Source organism: Dendrobium catenatum, unplaced genomic scaffold (genome assembly GCF_001605985.2).
Source record: "Dendrobium catenatum unplaced genomic scaffold, ASM160598v2 fragScaff_scaffold_594, whole genome shotgun sequence".
In the NCBI taxonomy this organism is placed as follows: Eukaryota; Viridiplantae; Streptophyta; class Magnoliopsida; order Asparagales; family Orchidaceae; genus Dendrobium; species Dendrobium catenatum.
The window spans coordinates 92125-115980 of NW_021319056.1; the positions used below are offsets into that span (position 1 = coordinate 92125).

The 23856-nt window shown below is 34.2% G+C and overlaps 1 protein-coding gene across 1 annotated transcript; it reads left to right on the plus strand.

Moving 5' to 3' along the window:
* The first annotated feature begins 6659 nt into the window (after window positions 1-6659).
* LOC110115962 (probable E3 ubiquitin ligase SUD1) lies at window positions 6660-23856 on the plus strand. The gene is made up of 9 exons (XM_020849379.2): window positions 6660-7038; window positions 9296-9976; window positions 11524-12282; window positions 12395-12606; window positions 12756-13127; window positions 22250-22407; window positions 22564-22727; window positions 22821-22967; window positions 23075-23856. The coding sequence occupies exons 1-9, from the start codon at window positions 6826-6828 to the stop codon at window positions 23558-23560; spliced, it is 3192 nt and encodes a 1063-aa protein (XP_020705038.1). The 5' UTR covers window positions 6660-6825; the 3' UTR covers window positions 23561-23856.

Genomic DNA, 23856 nt, shown 5'->3' on the forward strand with positions numbered 1-23856 from the left:
TAAAATTTAGTTTTTGTATACTTCTAACCAAATCCTTTGGGTAAATTTTCTAAGATTTTTCATGCTAGTGTGACAGAGTCTCCTATGCCATAACCATAAATCAACAGAAATAGTTTTCAAATAAAAAGTATTAGAAGATTTAAGATAATTTAAATCTAGCATATAAATATTATTTATCCTAAATCCATGCAAAATATTATTTATATTAGACTTAATATGTAGCTAGTAGAAAAAAATTTACACTATATCCTTTATCACATAGCTGTCTAATACTTAACAAATTGTGTTTTAAGCCTTCTACAAGTAACAAATTTTTTATGAAAAATTTTTGCAAGTTTCCGATCATACCTGTGCCAACCACTTTCTTAGTGGTGTTATCTCCTAGTTTAACCTTGCCTCCATTCCTGGCTTCCAATGATATGAATTATTTAGTGTCTCCAGTCATATGCTTCGAATAATTGCTGTCTAGGTACTAAATTCTCTAACGAGGCTTTGTATGAGAGCATTCCTACAAAATAATAAAATGTTAGACTTTGAAACCCAAGTAAGTTTGGATTCTCCTTTTGGTAAAATAAAACTAGCTGCATGTATGATATGACTAGATTTATGTATCTTAGGCTCCATATTAAATGATTTTTTCTATATAAAGTATAAGTGTGTATAATATGTCCAATCATCCTATAAAAATATATTTAACTCTAGGAAATAGATTTCTTAATCTTCTATAATTACTCTGTCTCTTCCTAGGTTCTAAAATTTTGTTTCTCAAAATAGGATTCGTAAAATCTTCAAGTATTGGGGTTTTCTTATTTTTCTCAAGAGCTTGCACTTTTAATTTAAGAATTGTGTTTAAGTCTTCTAACACATTCTTATCAAAATTTAAATAGTGCTGTCGACTCTCAGATTCATTCTTAAAATTCTTAAATTCTTTTTCTAATTTTATATAGGATGATTTTAAAAGATCATTCTTTTTATTCAAGTCATCAAATTCATCAAGTAAGCTCATGTAGTTGTTATCTATCAGTGCATGATCTTTTCTAAGGATTTCATGCTTTCTTTGCAATTCTTGTATTTCTAAATTTAAACTAGCATGCATTTTCTTAAGTTTTCTATATGCATCATGAATTCTTTCATAAACTTGTAGCAATTCATTATATGTCAAGTCACATATCTCTTCTTGATATGACTGATCAAGATTATCGATCATTAAGCACAAATTGGTGACTTCCTCTTCCTTTTTTATTTATAACAAATCTGAAGCTAAGTCCGCCTAAAAAACTCTTTGAAATCTCTTCTTGCCCTTCTTCACATTTTCTTGCTCTTCTACCTTATCCTTGGGAGTGGCTTTTAAATTTGGATAATCTAATTTTATATGTCCAGGTTTCTTGCATTCATAACAAATCATATCATTAGAAACTTTAACATTTTTATTGAACTTACCTCTATTCCACATTTGGCATCTCCTCGGCTTCCTTTTAAGAAAACTTCTGAATTTCCTAGTCATTAAGGTAATGTCATCCTCACCCTCAGGTTGTGACTGATCACTCTTCGAGTCCTCTAGTTTTAGTGTTATGTTCTTCTCCTTATGTAGTTCTCCTACATCAATCTTTCTTTGACTCACTCCTTGCTCGTAAGCAATTAGTGATCCAAGAAGATTGTCAACAGGGTAAACATTTAAATTTTTAGACTCTATAATCACAGTTATTTTAATATCATAACAGTAGGCAAATAATAAAGTATTTTATTGACCATTTCAGCATTCGTTAATTTCCTACCTAATACATATAAATAAGTGACTATCTGAGTGAATATTGTATACATGTTAGAAATAGATTCATTGAGTTTCATGTAAAATAATTCATAATCATATAACAAGATATTTAATATAGATTGCTTTACTTCATTAGTCTATTCATAACTAATATAAAGTCTATCACATATGTCATTTCCACTTTTACAAGTGGAAACCCGTATGTAATCTTCTAACTTAAGTATATAAAATAAACTGTTTAAACACTTTGCATTTAGTTGTGCTAAGTCACATTCTTCTATAGTCCAATCAGTAAAGGAGGGTGTCTCAACTCTAATGCTATCAACTAATCTAGTTGGTTTGGTATACCCTTCTTGAACTAAAATCCACATGTGATAATCTAGTGATTGCAGAAACATAAACATGCATGTTTTCCAAAAATTGAAAGGGACATTATAAAATAAAGGAGGTCTAGTGATCGAATAACCTTCAAGTGTGTTTTGAATTCCAAAAGTAGACAATCTTATTTTTCAAAAAATAGTCTAAACTTATGATTTTGAAATAATGCTCTGATACCAATTATTAAATCTGTATAGGTTGTTAAACCTAAGCTATTATCCCAAGGCTAACTAAGAGGGGGGTGAATTGGTAATTTAAAAATTTTCTTGAATTTTTAGATAGAAAACCAATTAGAATTTTGTAGAAAATTAATTTAAGTTTTTAAAAGAACTTTTCAACCACAATAAATAACTTGCATAAAATAAAATATGAAAATTAAAAAGATAAAGATTTATAGTGGTTTGATCAAACACGACCTACATCCACTCCCTGAAGACTCCCTCTTCAGGTATTGCACTATTACCAAAGTGTTGACTCTTTATTAGGTTGTTAAGCTTAAGTTATTATCCCAAGGCTAACTAAGAGGGGATGTGAATTGATAATTTAAAAAACTCTTGGTAAATTTTAGAAAACTGGTTTATAATTTATCATAAAGATTTTTCAACCATAAAATATTAAAGTGTGTAAAATAAAAATACAAAAAATAAAAGAGAATAGAAGAACACCAAGTTTTATAGTAGTTCGGTCAAACACGACCTATATCTACTCCCTGAGGACTCCCTCTTCAGGTATTGCACTATTACCAAAGTGACTCTCCTTTTGCCCCCACAGTAAGGCGGAGAAGCCTTCACAATTTTCCTCTATTCCACCAATCACCAATGTTGTAGAGAATTGTCATCCTTTCACACCCTCCATGTGTCAATAGAGAAATGTCGTCCTTTCACACCCTCCAAGTGTCGGCAGAGAACCGGCATCCTTTCACACCTTTCAAGTGTCGATAGAGAATCATCGTCCTTTCACATCCTCCAAGTGTCAGCAGAGAATTGGCATCCTTTTTCACCCTCCTGGTAGAACCTGTGACCGATGTTGAAGAACTTCACTTAAGAGCTTCCAAAGGAGATGGGCAGAAACTTGAAAGAGTCAAAGAGATCCTCGCTTTGGGCAACATTATGAATCCCTCACAACCCCCCTCACTTGATCTCTTACACTTCACTTTTATAATCTCTCACAAACACTCACACTCAATGACCACTCTCAAGAGAAATTCACAACAAAGGCCTTTTCCGACAGTTTTTAGGACTTCTTATATATAAAAGAGATGAAAAAATCATCCAAAAATTGAAATTTACAAGAAAACTGTCCTACGATTGTACTATACGATCGCATATCATCATGTACCAATGAATAGTGTCCCATACGAATTGCCCGTATGAATGCATAGTGTCCCCGTACGAACACACAGTGTCCCATATGTATTGCTCATATGAATGCATAGTGTACCCATACGAACACATAGTGTGTCGTACGAATGCATAGTGTCCCGTACGAATCATCCATACAAACCAAGTTCATCTGGGACGAACATTATGAAAATTTTCAAATTTCATATGTACGAAACGTTAGGAAAAAATGAGCGAGAACGGGCTCGAGACTTTCATCCTTGTAAGAAATATGGATCGTCCCGTACAATCCATATTTTAAAAAAAAATTTATGCGAGAACAGACCCGAGATGTTCGTCCTTGTATGAAACTAGGATCATCTCATATGATCCATACTTAGTAAAAAAATTTTGTGCGAGAACAGACCCGAGACATTCGTCCAAATACTCGTAGGAGTTTATAACTGAATAAATTATCCCGTACAAAATGAATTCGTACAATACAAGCTGTTTAAAAATTTTGCAAATTTTAAACACTCCCCAAGTGTGTGTGTCCATAGTTACTCAATTACAATCACACTCTCTGAGACTTAATAAAATGAAAAATATAGACTCCATTTACAATGAACCCTAATCTATTTTTATTTGAAGTCTTCAACAAACTAGAGTATGATTTTCCTGAAATATTAGTATACACATAAAACAAGTATATAATGAAAAATACTATGAAATATAAAGATGTGAGCCATAATATTTTTTATCATCAAAAATATAAACTCGTGAGCAATGAGTCGCAACACAAAGTGTCTCTCCTTTTGCCCCCACATCAAGACAGAGAACCTTTACAAAACATCTCTTCCACCAATCCCCAGTGCGGCAGAGAACCGTCGTCTGTTCACACTCTCTAAGTGTCGGCAGAGAACTGTCATCATTTTACACTCTCCAAGTGTCGGCAGAGTACCAGATCTTCTCACGAGCAACTAGAAAGAAGAAAGGAAGAGTAAACACCAAAAATCATAAAGAGATCCTTACCTTTGAGTAGCCTTGTGAACCCTTCACATTCCACTTATAAGAAATCTCTCTCAAACACTCTCCCATACTCTCTTTTTCAATTGCCCTTAAAAAATCATGAAGACAAGATTTTTTCACGTCAGTTTTAGTAGACCTTTTATACTAAAGACATAAAAGATCGTCCAGAAAATTAAAAATTTTCAATTTTGTGTGTACTCAATGGTACAATATGATCGAATTTCGTACGTACGAACAGTTCAAAAACTATTGCATAAGAATTTATTGTGAATCAGTATGAAACCATTTCGTACATAATCATCGTCCGATACGAACTAAGTTCGTCCGGTACGAACAGCTAGAAATTTTTCATCTTCGTTTGGACGAAGATGGACCCACAATTTTATACCCTGTATGGCGTACGTATGATGACGACATCGTCCGGTACGATCAGTTATAAAAAATTTCAATTTTATCTAAACGAAACGTCAGGACGAAAAGGGACCTCATAATTTCGTACTCTATAAGGTAGGTACGAATTGTGATCGACAATACAATCCATACTTAGAAAAAATCTTTTTGAATGAAAAGGGATTCATTCATTTCGTACTCTGAAAGGCATGTATGAATTGGGATCTTACAATATGATTAATACTTAAAAATTTTTTCATTTTTGTTCGTTCAATTGCTCGAAGGAAAAAATAACTGATCAGATCGTCCCGTACGAACGAATATCGCACAGAACGATCAATTTTAAAAAAAGAATATATTTTAAACTCTCCCCCGGTGTGTGTGTGCATAGTTACTCATTTACAATCACACTCACTCAGACTCAATAAAATAAAAAATATAGACTTCAATTACAATAACCCCTAAACTGATCTGATTTGAAGTCTTCAATAATATGTAGTATGCTTTCCCTGAAATGTCAGTACACACAAGAGCAAAATATGTTAGGAGAAATAATAATCAAAGCAATAATATTTGGAATCATAAAAAACATACAAGTTGCAAGAATATGAACAAACAAGAACTAAGTAGCAATTATCTCAACAAGGTTCAGGCAACTCCCCATTTTCTGAAACAGAATTACTTTTTCTCTGATTCTGAATTGAAGATCCAGAGGACAGAGTAGCTTCTGAATTCGAAACTCTATCACGTAAAGACTCCTGGGGTAAACCAAAGACTTTAGGAATTTTGAACTTGCTATCACTCAAAACATTTTCCCCTTTCCCAACATCTGGGATCAATTTCTTAGAAGAAACGAAACTGCCTTAATTAATGACTAAAGGTTTTGCCTTTAACCATGCTTCTTTAACATATAGGTTTAGCCCTAATACCTCTGAGTCGTCGCCAAGCGCAGGAGAAAACGATCTGAAAAATGATCAACCAGGTAGAAAAACTGATCCACCGAAGATACGACCATCATCTTGTTCATCGGCCGATGAAAATCGGCGTCCCTCCGCCATCAGAAATCAGTCGAACTGCCGAAAAGCGCGAAACAGAAATTTGAAAAAAAAATGTTTCTCTCCCCTAAAAAATCGGACGTTCTCTCTCCTCAAGCAAACACTGACTAACCAAAGAGCACTATGATCTTAAGTCAAACCATTAATGTGTGGTAGCTATTTCATTCAATTATTACATGTAACCCCTCTTGCATTATAACCATATATACAAGACTTGCATCACAATTCTAGATCTATGTGCAACCTCTCTTTCTTCATAAGTATCACATCCAAGTCGCATATTATTATCATGTTCACATCATAGCGTTGTCTCCTCCACACTTAATTTGCAACATAGTTCACAAAATGTCATTTGAGTTTACATTACAATTGTCTCTTTCCAAAGTTGTATTACAACATTGTTTAAGCCACTTTTATATTGTATAAGTAATTGTTGTTGTATTAAGATACAATCTCATATATATCAAGTTATCCTCTTAATGACATTAGCCATAATAATCTAAGAACAAAATCAAATATACATATATACTATTGTAAATAACTAAAACGTTCGAGAACATCCCTATCCACTAAACATTTTATTTTATTATTTGTTTCGCGGACTTCTCAGCGTGCGACCGGCCTCATAGAAGCCCAGAAAAATGATTTCGAAAACGGGCGTAGAAAATTATGAGAAAACATAAATGTAATTTGTAAAACATATTAAAAAAAATGCAACGCGAAGATAAGAGTTTCCCCGAAACCCTCTCGCTCTCTCTCTCTTCCTCCTTTCCCTGCTTCCGGTCGCCCCATTCTTTGACCCAGCTCTCCTTTCAATCTCGCCGGAGGAGGAAGAGAGACGAGAAGCAGCTACGCCTTGGAGAGGATCCTGGAGGATACGACCATGGATGAGATCGCCGACCACCCTGGTCTAACTGCGGTGGCTCGCAGGCTCGAAGACGAGGAGGACGAGGGGGACGTCTGCAGGATCTGTCGGAATCCAGGCGACGCGGATAATCCTCTTCGATACCCTTGTGCTTGCAGTGGAAGCATCAAGTTTGTCCACCAGGATTGCCTTCTCCAGTGGCTTAATCACAGCAACGCTCGCCAGTGCGAGGTTTGATAGTCGATTGTACCTCGATTTTGATTATCCGATATATGTTTTTTCTTATTTATTTATTTATTTATTTTTTTGTATTTCGTCAGTTTAATATTCTAATTTGGTTATGGAATTTAGGTTTTTGGATGTGCTGTGGCATGCATCCTGATCGTTATCTTTTTAGGTTTAGGATTTAGGGACCAGATGATGTTTTCCATTTTTCTTTAGGAGGAAGGTTGATTGAACTTTTAGGGGCTGTTTGGAAACTAGTAGGATTTAACTTTAGTGGGATTTAGTAAATCCAGTAAATCCAGATTTAATAAATCCTGAGGGTGCTAAACCATGAAAACTGTTTGGTATGACATAATCCTGAGAAATGCTGAGAAATTGTTTTGCAATAGATTTTAATATTTAGAGTGGTTAGTTCATTAAAATTTCAAATTTAATTTATATTTCAAATTTAATATGTATTTTAAATAATGATTACTTATTTTAATTTTAATAACAATCATCAAATTATAATTATAAATAATACAATTAGAAATTCGTTTAATGATTAAATGATTTAATTAAAGCTGTTTGATTTTGGGTTTTTTTTAATCTGGGTGTTTCGTGCCAGCTTGATTGTATAGTAAGTTAAGATAAAGCCACCATGCCTAACTGACGAGCTGGGAAGCTTAACCTTGTTAAAGCAGATATATGCTTTGTGATGGAAAAAAAAAAAGAAGATAAGTTGATCTAATATTTTAATGAAAATCGGAAGTTTAATGTTTTAGTGTGCTTAAAGCAGTTGAAAACGAGATGTAAAGATTAATGAGCTTATCTTATCAGATAAAATATAAAACAAAATTACTATGATTCAAATCATTATCTGCTAATTTGTTTGACTTATCTACTGTTCATGTATTGTTGGTGATGTTGTAGCATTACAATTTTAATTATATGGCTTTTTTATTTTCAATATGTTTAATCAGATTTAATTAGAAAATTTGATATTAAATTATTTAATTGGCTAAACAGTCAATTAGCTTATTAAATTTGTGTAATGGCTAATCAACTATCATCAATTGTCTGGTTTATCATAATGAGAAGCTGTAATTATATGTCCAGGTAGGTCAAACATAATTGTCATGTGAGCTATTATTATGCATAATAAATCATAGGTAATAAACAATTAGTTATGCCAGTTCTTACAAAATTTAATAGAGACAATGTTAGTTGTTAATAATCTTGACCTAGCTTGGTTCGCAATCCCTTGCCCAGTCTAGCAATCTTGAGTCCAAACCCTCTCATTCCTTTTGCTTTATTCTTCAACATTGTTCTTCCTCTCACACTAACCATGAAAGACCTTTTCTTGGGCCTTTTCTCCACGCAAGAGATGACAATGACAATAATGAGTAATTTTGTGGATCATAAGTGGCAATGCCATAATGGTCATTGCAAGTGCAGATTATTTCACCTATAGAGAAAAAGATAATGAATACAAGCTGGTGGGAATGATGATCATGATTATTGAGAACAATATGATTAGTATGTTATTGCAAGCTAAACTTAATACCATATAGGGTGAGGGGACTGTCTTTTTCCCTGATAGGGAATGCCTGGCTTAGCTTTTCCCTCTTTTGGATTGGTCTCTATTTGGTGGGCTTGAGAGTTTTGATCTGGCTTGATGTCCGAACCAAATTGTTATTTCTTTATTTTGAGGGACTAGGGTTCTTTGGTAATATGGTGTCACTTGGTTGTTTAGTGATGTCCTTGATCATGAGAATGTCTTACTTGTTCTTGTTTGTCCACCAGTCTTCATGTTACAAGTGCAAGAAACTGCAATATCTAGTGGGGGATATGCAAGTGGCAGTGTGGATTACACATGACCTTGAATCTTTTAAATGTTGATTGGCTATTTTGTTTGTTTGTATTATTAGATCCTTGGCATTCATAGTTGAATGCTGCTGATATGATCTGTAAGAGATCAAAATCTACTTTTTTTTTATAAGATGATGCCATGTTTGTGTGGATTAAACCTCAAGTGGGCTGTTTTATTGGAGTGGTTCAAATCTTTTTAAATAATTTTTTTTTTTTAAATTGAAACTAGATGATAATTAAAAGTGAATATCTGATATTATAGATGTGGGTATTCACTTGGGTGTTGCCTTTTTTGTTTGGTGGTCATGGACAAGTGATTATGAGGTGATATTGATGTAGATTTGCTATTCTTTCTCAAAACATATAAATTAATGTGCTTACAATGTATTAAAGTATTTGATTCTCCATGTAGGTGTGCAAGCATGTATTTTCCTTCTCCCCGCTTTATGCTGAAAATGCTCCTGCTAGACTACCCTTTCGAGAGTTTGTCATTGGGATGGCAATGAAAGCATGCCATGTTCTTCAATTCTTTCTACGACTTGCTTTTGTTCTTTCAGTCTGGCTTCTCATAATACCTTTCATTACATTTTGGATATGGCGCATGACATTTGTAAGGAGTTTTGGTGAAGCTCAGAGGCTTTTCTTGAGTCACTTATCTGCTCCCTTGATTCTTACGGATTGTCTACATGGGTTTTTACTCTCTGCTAGCATTGTATTCATCTTTCTTGGTGCAACTTCACTTCGAGATTATTTCAGACATCTTCGAGAACTTGGGGGACATGATGCAGATGATGAAGGGCAAGAAAGGCAGGGTGCTCGTGCTGCTAGGAGAGCTGCAAATAGGCCCCAGGCTGTTGAGGGAAATGCTGAAGATGGAGTTGGAGCTCCAGGGATTGTAGGAGCAGGGCAAATAATTAGAAGAAATGCAGAAAATGTTGCTGCCCGCCTGGAAATGCAAGCAGCACGTCTTGAAGCACATGTGGAGCAGATGTTTGATGGACTTGATGATGCAGATGGTGCAGAAGATGTACCTTTTGATGAACTTGTTGGTATGCAAGGGCCTGTCTTCCATTTAGTTGAAAATGCAATAACTGTAAGTGTGTTTTTTATTGTTATTACAAATATTCCATCTCTCTTCTTAGTTTGATTGTTCTGCTTCTTCATTGATTATTGATTGCCTTAGATATCAATGTAATTTATTTATTATAACAGTTTTCATAAATTTTCATTAATAGTAGGTGCAAAATATCTAAGCATTAGTTTTAATTGCTCTGTGGTTATTTTGTCTGCGCATATGCCACTGTAATGAACAAAAAGAGTAGTCAGTTGCTAAGTTAACGGAAATACTGGAGTTTGACCGAAAACTAGACCAAGTGTATGGGATTTATGATTGAAGTTTGATGGAAGTAGGATCTTCATTGCTGTTTCTAATGTCCATTTACAACATTAATTTTGTCTTCTTGTTGGTTTTGTACAAGGGTGAGAAGAAGAAGTGCTATTTATACCAAGGTTTGGAATCAATTTGAAAGGGTGTATGAGCAAAATGAAATAAAGAGGAAGCAAGAACTTGAATTTTTCATGAACCGTAGTACTACAGTATTAAGTTGCTTGGTTTTATGAACTTTCAGATGGGCAATATTGTCTACTTCTACAATTGCTAGCTTACATTTGGATTTATAACGAGCTTCCTTGTGCACATTTTTCCCTCATCTCGAATATGGACATTTAGTTAATTGTTGATCTTAGCTTAATTGTTGTGTGCACAGTGTACATGACTGTTCTTCCAAAATTTTCTGGATTTGGTATTATTTATGTTCTTTGTTTCAATCATTACTATAATACAACTATCAATGTTAATTATAATCTATCATGCACGGATACAAACAAAGATGCGATACAACACAAACTTGGGATACATTTATTGTTGAAATTATTGGTCACAAACAAGTGTTCAACACAACCCGACATATATAAAACTCATAAAAAACTGAAGTATGAAATGCAGGCAATTCTATTCACATAATGATAAATTTTGTTAATATACAAAAGAAATAAACATAAGCTTTATGAAAAGGAGGCAATTTAAACAAATTAATTGTTGAAGGCATCTTTTAGTTCTATTTCAAAATTAAAACCGATTATTATTCTTTGAATCTTGACATTTCTACCGTTCCATCATTGCTATTTCACGTAATATATGACAAAATGTCAGATATGTGTTATTTATTTATTGATTTGTTAGTTTTTAATCAGAAATGTCAACGATGTATACACCACATGTCGGATGGGTGTTTGGTGCCCTACATGTTTCAGATACTTGTTGGTCCATCATATATTGTCATAGTGCTTTTGGCAAAAATTTCATCTGTTTGATTACCTTGACACTCTTTTCAAATTAATGTTTTAACGTGGTTATTATGTTGGTAAATGATTAAAATGGTGTAATGTTTTAACGTATTATATCTGTGTTTGTGGCATGCTGCCGAATTTTTGTTATGAGTTTATACATGCTTCTTTTTACATTGATGCCTTAGCTCTTACTTCCAAGTTGGGCTCCAAGTTTGCTTTTCATGCCGCTATATTACCATATGTTGGTAAATGGTTAAACTGCTGTTATAATTATTTTACTTAATCTTGCAGGTTCTAGCAAGCAATGCTATTTTTCTCGGAGTTGTAATTTTCATCCCCTTCTCACTTGGGAGGATTGTTCTTTACTATCTCTCTTGGCTTTTTTCTTCTCCATCAAGTCCAATATTTACAGCCATGCCAGTCACCGAGTCAGCCCTGTCTTTGGCTAACATTACCTTAAAGAATGCTCTTGCGACAGCGAATAACTTATCTGAAAACAGTGATGATGGTGTTCTTAGCCAAGTGATTGAGGCCGTTGTTGGCTCCTCAAAATTCAATGCAACTGGAATTAATGAGGTCCCAAACAGCATCAACAATTCCATTTTACTGAATGGGACAGGCTCATCTCGTCTTTCTGATGTTACTACTCTTGCAGTTGGGTATATGGTCATATTCTGTCTAGTCTTCTTTTATCTTGGGCTTTTTACTTTAATTCGATATACCCGAGGTGAGCGTTTGACCATTGGAAGGCTTTATGGAATTGCCTCGATAGCAGATGCAATTCCTTCTCTCTTTAGACAATTTTTATCAGGAATGAGACATCTGATGACTATGGTCAAGGTTGCTTTTCTTTTGGTGATTGAGCTCGGTGTCTTTCCTTTGATGTGTGGATGGTGGCTTGATGTTTGCACTTTAAGGATGCTTGGAGGAACATTTGCTAAAAGAGTTGAATTCTTTTCACACTCTCCATTGACAAGCTCCTCAATTCATTGGCTTGTTGGGATAATTTATATGTTACAAATAAGTGTCTTTGTTAGTCTTCTCCGTGGGGTATGTTCTTTTAAATTATTGGCATCTTCCAATGGAAATTCAATGCTTGCTCATTCTTGTAGTTTTAGTTCCCATTCTTAATGGAACATTATCTTTATTTTTTGTTACACAGGTATTGAGAAATGGGGTTTTATATTTCCTACGAGACCCAGCAGATCCAAATTATAATCCATTCCGGGATCTAATTGATGATCCAGTTCATAAACATGCTCGACGAGTATTGTTATCTGTTGCTGTTTATGGTAGCTTGATTGTGATGCTTGTGTTTCTACCCGTTAATCTTGCAATGCGCTTGGCTCCTTCCATTTTTCCACTTGACATTACGTAAGTACATCTTGTCTATTGTAAATGTTGTAAATTTGCTTGTTGCATGATGCACATGCATTTTTGTTGTAAAGTTTTTTTTTTCTTTCCTTTTTTCCCCTTTTCCTCTTTCCTCTTTTAACTTACCCTGTATTCTGCCTTTGTTACAGTATCTTTGATCCATTTACAGAGATTCCTGCAGATGTACTTCTGTTTCAAATCTGTATCCCCTTCGCAATTGAACATTTCAGGCCACGTGCTACCATCAAAGCCCTTTTACGCAGATGGTTTACGGCAGTTGGCTGGGCTCTTGGCTTAACTGATTTCTTGCTCCCAAGACCTGAGGAAAATGGCCGGCAGGAAAATGGTAATGTTGAAGTACTAAGGAGAGAGAGATTGCATGATGCACACCAAGCTTTGGGGCCACATCGTCAGCCTTTGGGACATCTAATTGCTGCTGAAGATCATGATAGACGGGGTCATGCTATTGTCCATACTGATGTTGATGAAGAGTCGGATGTTGACGATCAAGCTGATTCAGAGTAAGAGTTTATTGCCACTTTTGAGTAATTATTTATTGCTTCTTTTGTATGTAAGCTTCTAAAGCGGTGTATTACCTTTTGCCATGGTATCGTGTTGTTTTTTATTTCCATGATTAAGCAACGGCTTCTATTAGAAGTTTTAGAAAAAAGAAAAATAAAACATAAAATAAGAGGCTCTTGTTAATATGGAGTCCAAGTAGAGGTTGGTGCATGCATACTAACATCTACATTATGGGTGAATTGAACCTAAGATCTCCAGGTCGTAGTTGTGCCAACCTAATCATTACTTCAACCCTGTCTACATTGTGGGATAATCGGACCCTAGACATCACAATTGTTCCAACCTAATCATTATTTCAAACCAAGGTTTAAAATTGCGTAATTGGGTATTGAGGCATTTTTCGTTCATGAGACGAGGCATAAGCCTTAAGGCGTTTTGAGGCGTAAGCCTCAAAATCTAAAAATTGCGTAAAATAAAAAAAAAAGTTAAAAAAAAATTTTTATATAATACCTAAATAATTTGTTAAAGGATAATATATTAACTTTTTATTGAACTATGAAGTAACAAATTTATATACATATGAAATAAAAAATTACACAATGTAAAGTGATAAGTAATAAATTATATGAAATAGAATTGAAATCCAGATATCACATGAGAAAAATAACATAAAATATATGAATTGCATAAACGTATCATATAGCATCAAGTTTAACTCGAAATTTCTTCTTTCTCAGTTCTCTACTCATCTACATTTAATTACTAATAATGTTAAAATAATTGACAAAAAAACAAAAATCATCTGTACTATCACTACTAAGGAAATTTTATTTGAGTCGTCATAAGAAATTGGCCTCTCCTTTGTCTCATCCTATAAGGTCCAATATCTACAAATCTACTTATTTATTTGTTTCAACCATCTTCCTCTTTCATAAACATTTTTCATCAATATAAATAAAATAAGTACTTAAATTTTTATAGGAGATGGTGGCGGTATGCGGATTTGAAGTGATCCTCGGCGGGGGCTATGCCGGTGGTGGCTACGATGAAGGCGGTGGGCTGTAGGTCGAGGTAGTTGAGACGAAGTTAATACGACTTTGGAGTGCAAGAGGACATATTTTTTGGGGGCTTTTGTATAGGATTTAGCTAAGTTTTAAATAAAAACATACATAAATAGAATGAGGCATGCCTCATGCCAGCGAGGCGAGGCGCGCCTCAAGGCGGGCCTCAGCCAAGATGAGGCGTAAGCCTCATAAAAAAAGCTTGAGGCGCTTTTTATTGAAATTGCGCTGAGGCGGGCCTCAATGCGTGCCTCATATTGTGCAATTTTAAACAATGTTTCAAACCATCCCTCCAATAAATTTTTGTGGTATACTTTTTTTTTATAATTAGTTGTTGATCATCAGTTGGATATCTCTTGATGTCATTGAGAAGATTGGATAACAAATCCATGTCTTTCATGTTCTATGGTGAACAATTGAGTCATGGACTTGCACTCTACCATGATTATTGGTGGAGTCATTGATAATCTGGTCTCATCACCCATGAGTCTGAGGCACCTTAATCTTTGACTATAAAGTTTTTATTGCGCTTCCATCAATCATTGTTTTGGAGCAGTTGTTTGGACTAAGTGGGTGTAAGTCATTTGGTATTTAAGCACCAATTGTTGGTCAAAATTATCGTGAATATAATTGGTTGTCTAGTAGGGGAGAGTGGTAGAGAATTGCCAGGGGGTGGGTAATAATGCAGGCTATAGCCCATACCATGGTGAGGGATATCTCTTGTTATTTGCATAACAAGGCGCGAGTAGTTGAAAATAGCATATGCTATTGATGTGCTGAAGCGGATTACTCACAATGCACGCTATTTAATTTCTTTATTTTTGGCTTTAAATAAAACTATTCTTTATTTTAGGCTTTAAATAAAACTATTTTATTTAATTTTACCTTTTTATCATCATTATTTATTTATTTTAATTACCATAAGTAAACCTTATTTCTCACCTTCGTCATCAACCCCTGAGGTAATCTCATATTGCGAAGGCTCTTGATGAAGCAGTTTGTCATAGCAAACACTTGATCAATCGGATGAGCAAAAATAGAATTGTGATGCAATAAAGAAGGTGCTCTCAGTAGCTCTCCACTCACATGAGTACCAATCTCTCAATGACTCATCCCTCCCTGATTGATTTGAACAAAGCCCTATCCTGACCCTAACTCAAAGCTTCTCTTTTTCTTCAAATGCATTCCTTTCCTGAGTTGTGAAGATGGAGGATCCTCTTCGTTTTAAATATTCTATTTGAGTTGATTGTAGTCCTCTTTTGATCCATCATGACTCTAGTTGAGAATGTTGTACATCCTCAATATTCTTAGAAGCTTGAGACCACATTGTATGCAACTATGTTGACCTTTTGTCTTTCTTTGCTATGATTAACTGTAGCATATATATTATTTTCCTTTAATTCGGCACAATTTGTTGTTTGTTTTAAGTTTAATTTTGTTTGATCTAATTTGGTTCAACATAGTTTTAGTTTTTTAACATATTGTTTCATTGGATTTCATTATCATTATTGTTTATCTTATTTTATATATAAAACTGTCATTTTATTATTTAAGGATAATGTTAAATCACATTATTCCATAAATCCATTCACTAGCTATAAAAAAGAAAAATGTCAAATTTTGGAAACATCTGACATGAAAATATGGTGTCTTAGCAAAAAAATTATGATATCAGTAGAATGAATTGTATGGCTAAATAAAAAAATAAGGGAATTACTTGCTATAAACAACAGTTGGTTGAGGGCAACAAAAGTTTGTGGTAGTTGCTCGCAACATTTGAAATTTAAAATACAAGAGAGTATGAACAAGTTAAAATAATAGATTAATGAAATGCCAAATGTTAATATGGATGAAGGGGTGATTTTGACAGGATGAATGAACTTTTGCTTTTAGACTATCAAAGAGTTACTGTAAATTAAAATAAAATACTTATAGTCTAAATTCAATGATTATTTCTATGTTAAATAATCAAAGGTTAAAGGGCCACTGTATATATTTTTAGCTCTGAATCCTTTTGAAGTTGTGAAGCAAAGCACTGCTAGAATGCCACTAGAATTACATGTTATGAAGAAGTTGAGGGATAGATCTGCTCTAGTGTTTTATCAATGTATGTATGATATATGCTTCTTCTTCAAAGCAGTTAACTATGACATCTTTTTGGTAGTACTAGAGGTATTTACACAATTTGATTTTGGAATGAACACTCCCAGCTATCATGAAATGCGAGTCCCATATTTGAAAAATGAGGTACAAAACATAGCAATTATTATAATACCATAAAGAAGGTTGTTTCAGTTATTGTTGTTCTCTTATGACTGAAGGATTGAGCATCTGATAAGTGATAATAGAAAAGTTAGTAATTTTTTTGGTTAATTGTTCAATAGGAATTACATTTATTGAGTTATTTGATATTCACTATCATTCAAAGAGGATCATAAAGATGTTTGAATTTTTAAGCAATCATATCAAAGAGATTGAGCCATGTGTCATTCAAGAGGTAACTAAGAATTTTCTAGTGGCTACATTGCATTATGTCTATTATGCTACACTTCTATATTTCTTTTAGATTGTTTTGTTAGTTATTGTTGAGTGTTTTGTAATCTTGTTGTATTGAAGTTGTTGACGGATAATTGTCCATATTTATATTAAACTCCATTTATCACTCATTATTTTGTTTTGTTAATGGAGTATATCTTTAAGATCCAAAATGAAAGCGATGCTTTGAGAGATTGTTGGCTGAGCATAGTTTCGTTTAATTAAGACTATAATTACCTGGCTTGATGAGAAGATGTACTTGTCAAAGATAACTAGTAAAACCAACTAAGACTTGAGTTGTCACGATCTTTACCTTGAAACATTCCATCAACAACAAGTGAATTTGATGAAAATATTCATATGTGAAGAATTTTGTTTGGTCCTCATTCAAAGGAAATAAGGGCTAAGCAAGCACAAAACCATTTTGAAACAATCCTTTTAAAATTGTATGGTATGTGCTCAAAGAGGTAACCTTTTGTCGAAGTTCTTTTGCTTGGTAGATATAAATAAAATGCCTTGGATGGGTTACCTATATGAAGGAAAGAATAGGGCTAAATTATACACCTGGTCCATGCCATACCCTTTACTATGCCCCAACTGCATTGAATGGTTAAGCATCGAGCATTGTGGATTCATTATACTTAGATTTAAAGGGCTGAATCACATCTAGCTTAGTGATGTCAAATGCTTTGTGCATTCTGAAGGCGATATGTGTGCTCAATGCTTGAGGCATTTTTCTAGGCTAATTGAGGTGCTAAAAATGACTATTAATTAAGTATGAATGTTTTTCAATAATACAAAGTGAAATCATTAAACTAAAGTTATAAAATTTCAAGTTTTAATTTATGCCAAGTTCTATCCTTGGCATATATTATCTTAAACAAGTATAGTAACTACTAATGCTAGTGTAATGATGATCACATATTCACTACTTTCTATTCCATCTTCCTTGTCATTTATTGTTCATTTTCCCGTACTCGGTTTTCCTTCCAACAATTTAAAGTTTTAATGTATTTCCAACATGTTTTCTGGATCATGTGCATCCTTGTTTCTTCAACTCTTTATGCTCTTTTAATAGCGACGCATGTTAATGACTCACATCTTAGAGACGTGTGAGATGCTATGACTGCACCTTATCTTGCTCCTAGTGCCTAGGCAAGTGGTTTGCTTGCCTTTAACAATACTGCTTTGCAAAGCAGTTTGTTGCACTTTCCCCATTATTCCAGCTTTACGCCAGGCTGTCCTTCATCACCTCTAATAATATCTTAAGAAACAGTTCTAAATATTAAATAAGTTGAGTATATTTGATATTTTAGATGAATGTTATTTTTCCCTAATATCTTATTAATCATTCACCGTATTCCCAACATTAGGTTATTATTTAGTAGCTGGTGATCCTTTTTACCTCTTTCACCCTTTCACCTTCCTTGCTCTTGGATGTTTGCATACCGTACTAGTTTGTTTTTGAACCCATGGATTCTGGTGGGTCATGTTGTCCTCATGAAGTTGGTTGCATTTTTTGTTGTGCCTGCTATTTTGGTACCGATCTCAAAATGATTTGACCCTGATTATGAAAATGAACTGAAATCTGGTACAGCGTTGGTTACTAGATGTTTTAAGGTGCACGTATTATACTGTTTTGACCATCCATTTCAATCAAACTGTAACTGATTAGGCAGGGCAATCTCTGCTGTAGCATTTTCTAAACAAGAACTAACACTTTGAAATGATGTAAAATTCAAAATATAAGCAGGATATGCAATGCTAATTAAATTTCTAATGTAGTTATAATTAATATAAAACAAAACAAATGCAAAATAAGTGTACAAATATTCCTGAGGAAGATAACAACACAAACATTCTTCACTAAAGATGATTCTTGGATAACAAAAGTGTTCAAATTGGTCACATGAATTTATCCATAGAAAAACAAATTGTGTTAACAAATAATAAATCTCAGAGAAATTAACCACCAGAATTCACGATTCATACAAAAATCAAAACTGATTTAATGATCATGAAAAATGTTTAAATATTATATGTGTAACTAAATATATCCCATCACTATTTCTACCAATTTACTAAACATATAAAGAGGAAAAAAGCGAGAGAGAACTTGATAATCTATCCTGACATTAGAAAAAGGGCATCACTTCCTATAAGAGGTATAAAGAAGGGTCCTGACATACCAAGAGAACTATTACATTCAATAACGGTGAAAAGTATATTGCAAAGTTTTTGAGTTATATATATGAAGAAAAATAGCTGAATGTAACAAATCTTGACACAATTTTTGTTTAAAGTTTAACATTTTAGATTTTTGATCAACTAAAGTTATTGCTGGTTACAATGTTTCCTTTCTATTGACAATCAAAATTTTCATTGTACCTTGTGATGCGCCAAATTTAAGTATGCTAGAGTTGTCATACCTTTTTTATGTGTAAATTATAATGGCATTTTTTTATGATCGTAATGATATTTATGATCATAAGGTATAGCCATTACTTCCAAGTTATGGTAATATTGATTGTATGATATGATCTTTTCTACATAATGAAAATCATAAGCTAAACATAATTACAAACACAAACTAAAAAATATATATGAATCGTAATTGAAAAAATAGATGAATTGCAAGCTTGCATCTCTAATGAAGATTGTAGGTCACAAGCTTTACATAGGTTCTACAACAACAACAACAACATCAAGCCTTTATCCCACTATGTAGGGTCGACTTACATGAATCTTTTTTCTCCATTTTGTCCTATTAAAAGTCAAATTCTCATTTAAATCTAATAAAGAAAGATCATTTCTTATATTTTGTAACCAAGTCTTTTAAGGTTTTCCTCTACCTTTGTTAACATAAGTCAAATCTAATACCTCTACTTTTCTAACCGGGTCATCAGAAGGCTGCCATTTTATGTGACCAATCCATCTAAGCCGACTCTCTCTAATCTTATCTTCTACTGGAGCTACTCCAACCTTTTCACATATATGCTCATTTCGTATCCTATCTCTCTAATCTTATCTTCTGCCACACTTAACTTAGTATTATGCTTCTCTTTTAATGGCCAACATTTGGCACCATAAAGCATTGCAGGCCTCACCATCTTATAGAAATTTCCCTTAAGTTTGAGTGGTACTTTTTTATCGCACAACAAGCTTGATGAATTTCTCAGTTTCAACCATCCAATTTGAATTTTGCTGATAATATCCCCCATCTATTTCACCATCACTTTGAACAATATATTCAAGATATCTAAAATGTGTACTCTTATTAATGACTTGATCGCCCAAAGTCACAATCCCCTCACTAGGTCTATTACTTCTAAAATTACACTCCATATATTCCGTTTTAGATCTACTCAAGCGAAAACCTTTAGACTGTAAGGTTGATCTCCATAATTCAAGCTTACCTTCAACTCCATCTATAGTCTTATCAACAAGAAGACTATCATCAACAAAAAGCATACACCAAGGTACATCCTCTTGCAAAGGTCTAGTGAGAACATCCATGACTAAAGCAAAAAGATATGGGCTTAAGGCTGTCCTTGATGTTACCCAACCGAAATAGGGAAATACTTGGTCAAACCACCTTGTGTTTGAACACAAGTAATAGCTCATGCATACATATTGCCAAAAATTAGCGTAAATGAGTTGAACTTGCCAAGATATGCTGTTGCTTGAGATACATCAACACGAGCACGATAAGATATATATGAGAAATAAAGCGTGGCATAATATTTGCACAAGTTAACTAAATATGAAACCCATATATAAAAAAAATAAAATAAAATAAAAAAATAATCCAAGTTATAAAATAGAAACTTTTGCTTTTTGAAATAGACAAAATATTAAATTATAAAAAGTGATATTCTAAATAAATTATTAAAAAATAATCCAAGTTATAAAATAGAAACTTTTGCTTTTTGAAATAGATAAAATATTAAATTATAAAATGGTAAAAGGCATATTCAGTTGGTCTCTTTCAAATTCAAAAGACTTTTATAGTAATTCTTACATACCATGGAAATGAAAGGATTGATATAGTGATGATTGGGCACACAAAAGTAGCCACCAATCAATAGGGGCAAAGTTAATGATAACTCATGTGCTGCAAACAGTTTCAAGCCTAGCCACATCAACCAGCCTAATAGTGCTACTTAAAATTGGAGACTAAGCCAACTCCGACAACAAGCGAGCCAAAGGGTCAAGGTAATGATGGGGATAGCTAGGTCCCATGAGGCACATATAGTCATGTTGGGGTAAGAAGAAGCTTCATGTAAGATGCCAAACCAACTTACACATGAAAGAGTGCACTTGATAGCATGAAGCAATTCTTTCGAAAGTGCCATGAGCTTGATTATGTTGTTCAACTTGATACATTTGATTAGTCTTTCACAACCAACAAATTGAAGGCGGCAGTTCATTTGTGCACAAAACATTTCATCTTATATGCATCCGGATCGGCGGGAGCCATCTCGCATGAATCAACACATTGCATTGAAAATTAGGCACAACCATAAGCATCGCAAGCAAGTGTTATATCTTGCATGATGTCAATGGAAAACAAAAAATTAATGTCAAAACAACGAGCCTGCATATGCTTATGATAAGACCATTAGCACAGTTGTCAGGATATATACACCTGTCGCTAGGAAAATGGCTCTCATCATCACTATTTCACTTAACACATGGCATGCATGTCCTTCATTCATTTATCATATTTCATAAAACTCTCTGATAGGGGTTTGTGCATATGCTGTGGCTTTCTTATGTCTAACATTGTATATTTTGATATTAGAAAATGTCCATGCACCATGGGTTGTAGTTACCTTGATGATACCCAAGTGCCATCACGTGAAGGCCTTCTTTTCCATTTGATTGTTCTGCAACTACCATCCTTAATATAGGCCTAATTTCATCAAGAATCTATATTGATTGTAGATTAGCCTGCATTTGAATTGTTGCAATTGATTGGGGGGAGATGTGGGTGGATTTCAAGATGCTTGTGGAATTGAGGAAGGTCAATGCAAAGTTCTTGATGTGAAGTCTGTCAGGGGAGAAAGTGCAAGCGAAGAATCCAATTCATTAGTTTAGAGATCACGTTACAAGTCAATTTCTATATTGAATAATATGCTAATTCTAGAAATTTCTGAATATTTATCTCATTTGCACTTGGTAAAATAGCTGCAAAATTTTGCATGCACTTGTTATTCTTATAGCTAATTTCTTGAAGAGTTGCTTGAGAAAAACTCTCTGGGTATAGGAGTGCATATAGGAGTGCCAATTCCTCATCACTTCATATCACATTATATTTCTTAGTTGAACTTTATCCTATAAAATATATGTTGGGCATATGCTTTCAAAAAATTAAGAGTTTGAGGTGTTTGTATCCTTACACCGATTGTCATTTGTTTTGCTGGATTTCATTTTCTGTCCCTTAAATATTAAAGAGTTCAACTATATTTCTACGTGAATCCTCTGTGAAGCATTTTGATGACCTTCTTTATTATTACTTGCAGATATGGCTTTGTACTTCGCATTGTGTTATTGCTGGTCTTGGCATGGATGACTCTTCTGCTTTTTAATGCAACAGTTATTGTTGTACCCATTTCACTTGGACGTGCAATATTTAATGCAGTTCCTCGTCTCCCTTTCACTCATGGTATCAAGTGTAATGGTAATTTGTTCGACACTTCTAAACCATTAACACCATTTTACCAACCTTATTTTTCTTCAAAAATATGATATATGGGAACGGTTGTTCCAAATTATTATCATAGGCCATTTGGATGGCATCATAACAAATTTTTTTGCCGTTATTTTTTCCCTGCAGATCTCTTTGCTTTCAGTATTGGTTGTTATCTCATCTGGACCATTATGGCTGGAACCAGCTATTCAGCTGATTATATTAGAACCCGGCGGGCCAGTCATCTTATTTCGCAAATTTGGAAATGGTGTTCCATTATTTTGAAAAGCTCAGCCCTTCTTTCTATATGGGTAAGGAACCAGAATCTCATTTAATAGTAAGATTTAATCCAAGTTTTCATGCTTCCGGTGTTGATAACAAGAAGCCCTTGTTAATTATTTTAGATCGTTGTCATTCCTGTTCTGATTGGTCTGCTTTTTGAGTTGCTGGTGATTGTGCCAATGAGAGTTCCTGTGGATGAAAGCCCAGTTTTCCTTCTGTATCAGGATTGGGCTCTTGGTTTGATATTTCTGAAGATCTGGACAAGATTGGTATCTATCCTTCTGCACTTTTGATGTTTAACCCAAAGGATGTATCTGACCATATTAAGTACATAGTTTCTATCTGATTTTTTTTTTTTTTCTAAATTATTAAATAGGTTATGCTGGATCAGATGGCACCATTGGTGGATGAGAGCTGGCGGGAGAAGTTTGAAAGAGTGAGAGAAGATGGATTCTCAGGATTGAGAGGCTTTTGGATTCTTCGCGAGATTGTGATCCCCATCATCACCAAGCTACTGACTGCACTTTGTGTTCCCTACGTCTTTGCAAAGGGTGTGTTCCCCATTCTTGGCTATCCACTGATAGTGAATTCTACCGTATATCGGTTTGCTTGGCTGGGTTGCTTGCTCTTCAGTATGCTCTACTTCTGTGCCAAAAGATTCCATGTTTGGTTCATGAACCTCCACAATGCCATTCGTGATGATCGCTATTTGATTGGACGAAGATTGCACGACTTTGGGGATAATGCATTTCAGTCGAGGGGTAATGAATTCTCGGACTCGCCTGAAATGGAGTTAGTTCGTGATCGTGGAGTCGATATTGGATTGAGGTTGCGACATGCTAATCAACGTGCGAACCTGTAAGGCAAGCTCTGTAGATTTGAATGCACTCTTGTAAGTTTTTTTATTGGAGCTGCTATTTGCATTAGTTCATAATATTTTGCTGTATATTTTAGCAGTAGAGGTGGCATGTTTTATGTTATGTAAACAAGTTCACAGCAGTTTGACTTCTGGCTTGTGATACATGTAAACGTCGGTAGTGTTTTGCACCTTCATGAGAGTATTTGAAACGGTATTCTCATGAGATTCATTGTGCTCCAACCCGTTAATACACCAAAAATTTATGCTCTAATGTTGATAGAAAGTTCATTTTAAATACA

Coding starts and splice junctions, on each gene's coding strand:
- LOC110115962 (XM_020849379.2), top strand. CDS start 6,826: ATGGATGAGATCGCCGACCACCCTGGTCTAACTGCGGTGGCTCGCAGG. Junction 7,039..9,295: donor GCAACGCTCGCCAGTGCGAG/GTTTGATAGTCG, acceptor TTCTCCATGTAG/GTGTGCAAGCATGTATTTTC. Junction 13,128..22,249: donor GACGATCAAGCTGATTCAGA/GTAAGAGTTTAT, acceptor TATTACTTGCAG/ATATGGCTTTGTACTTCGCA.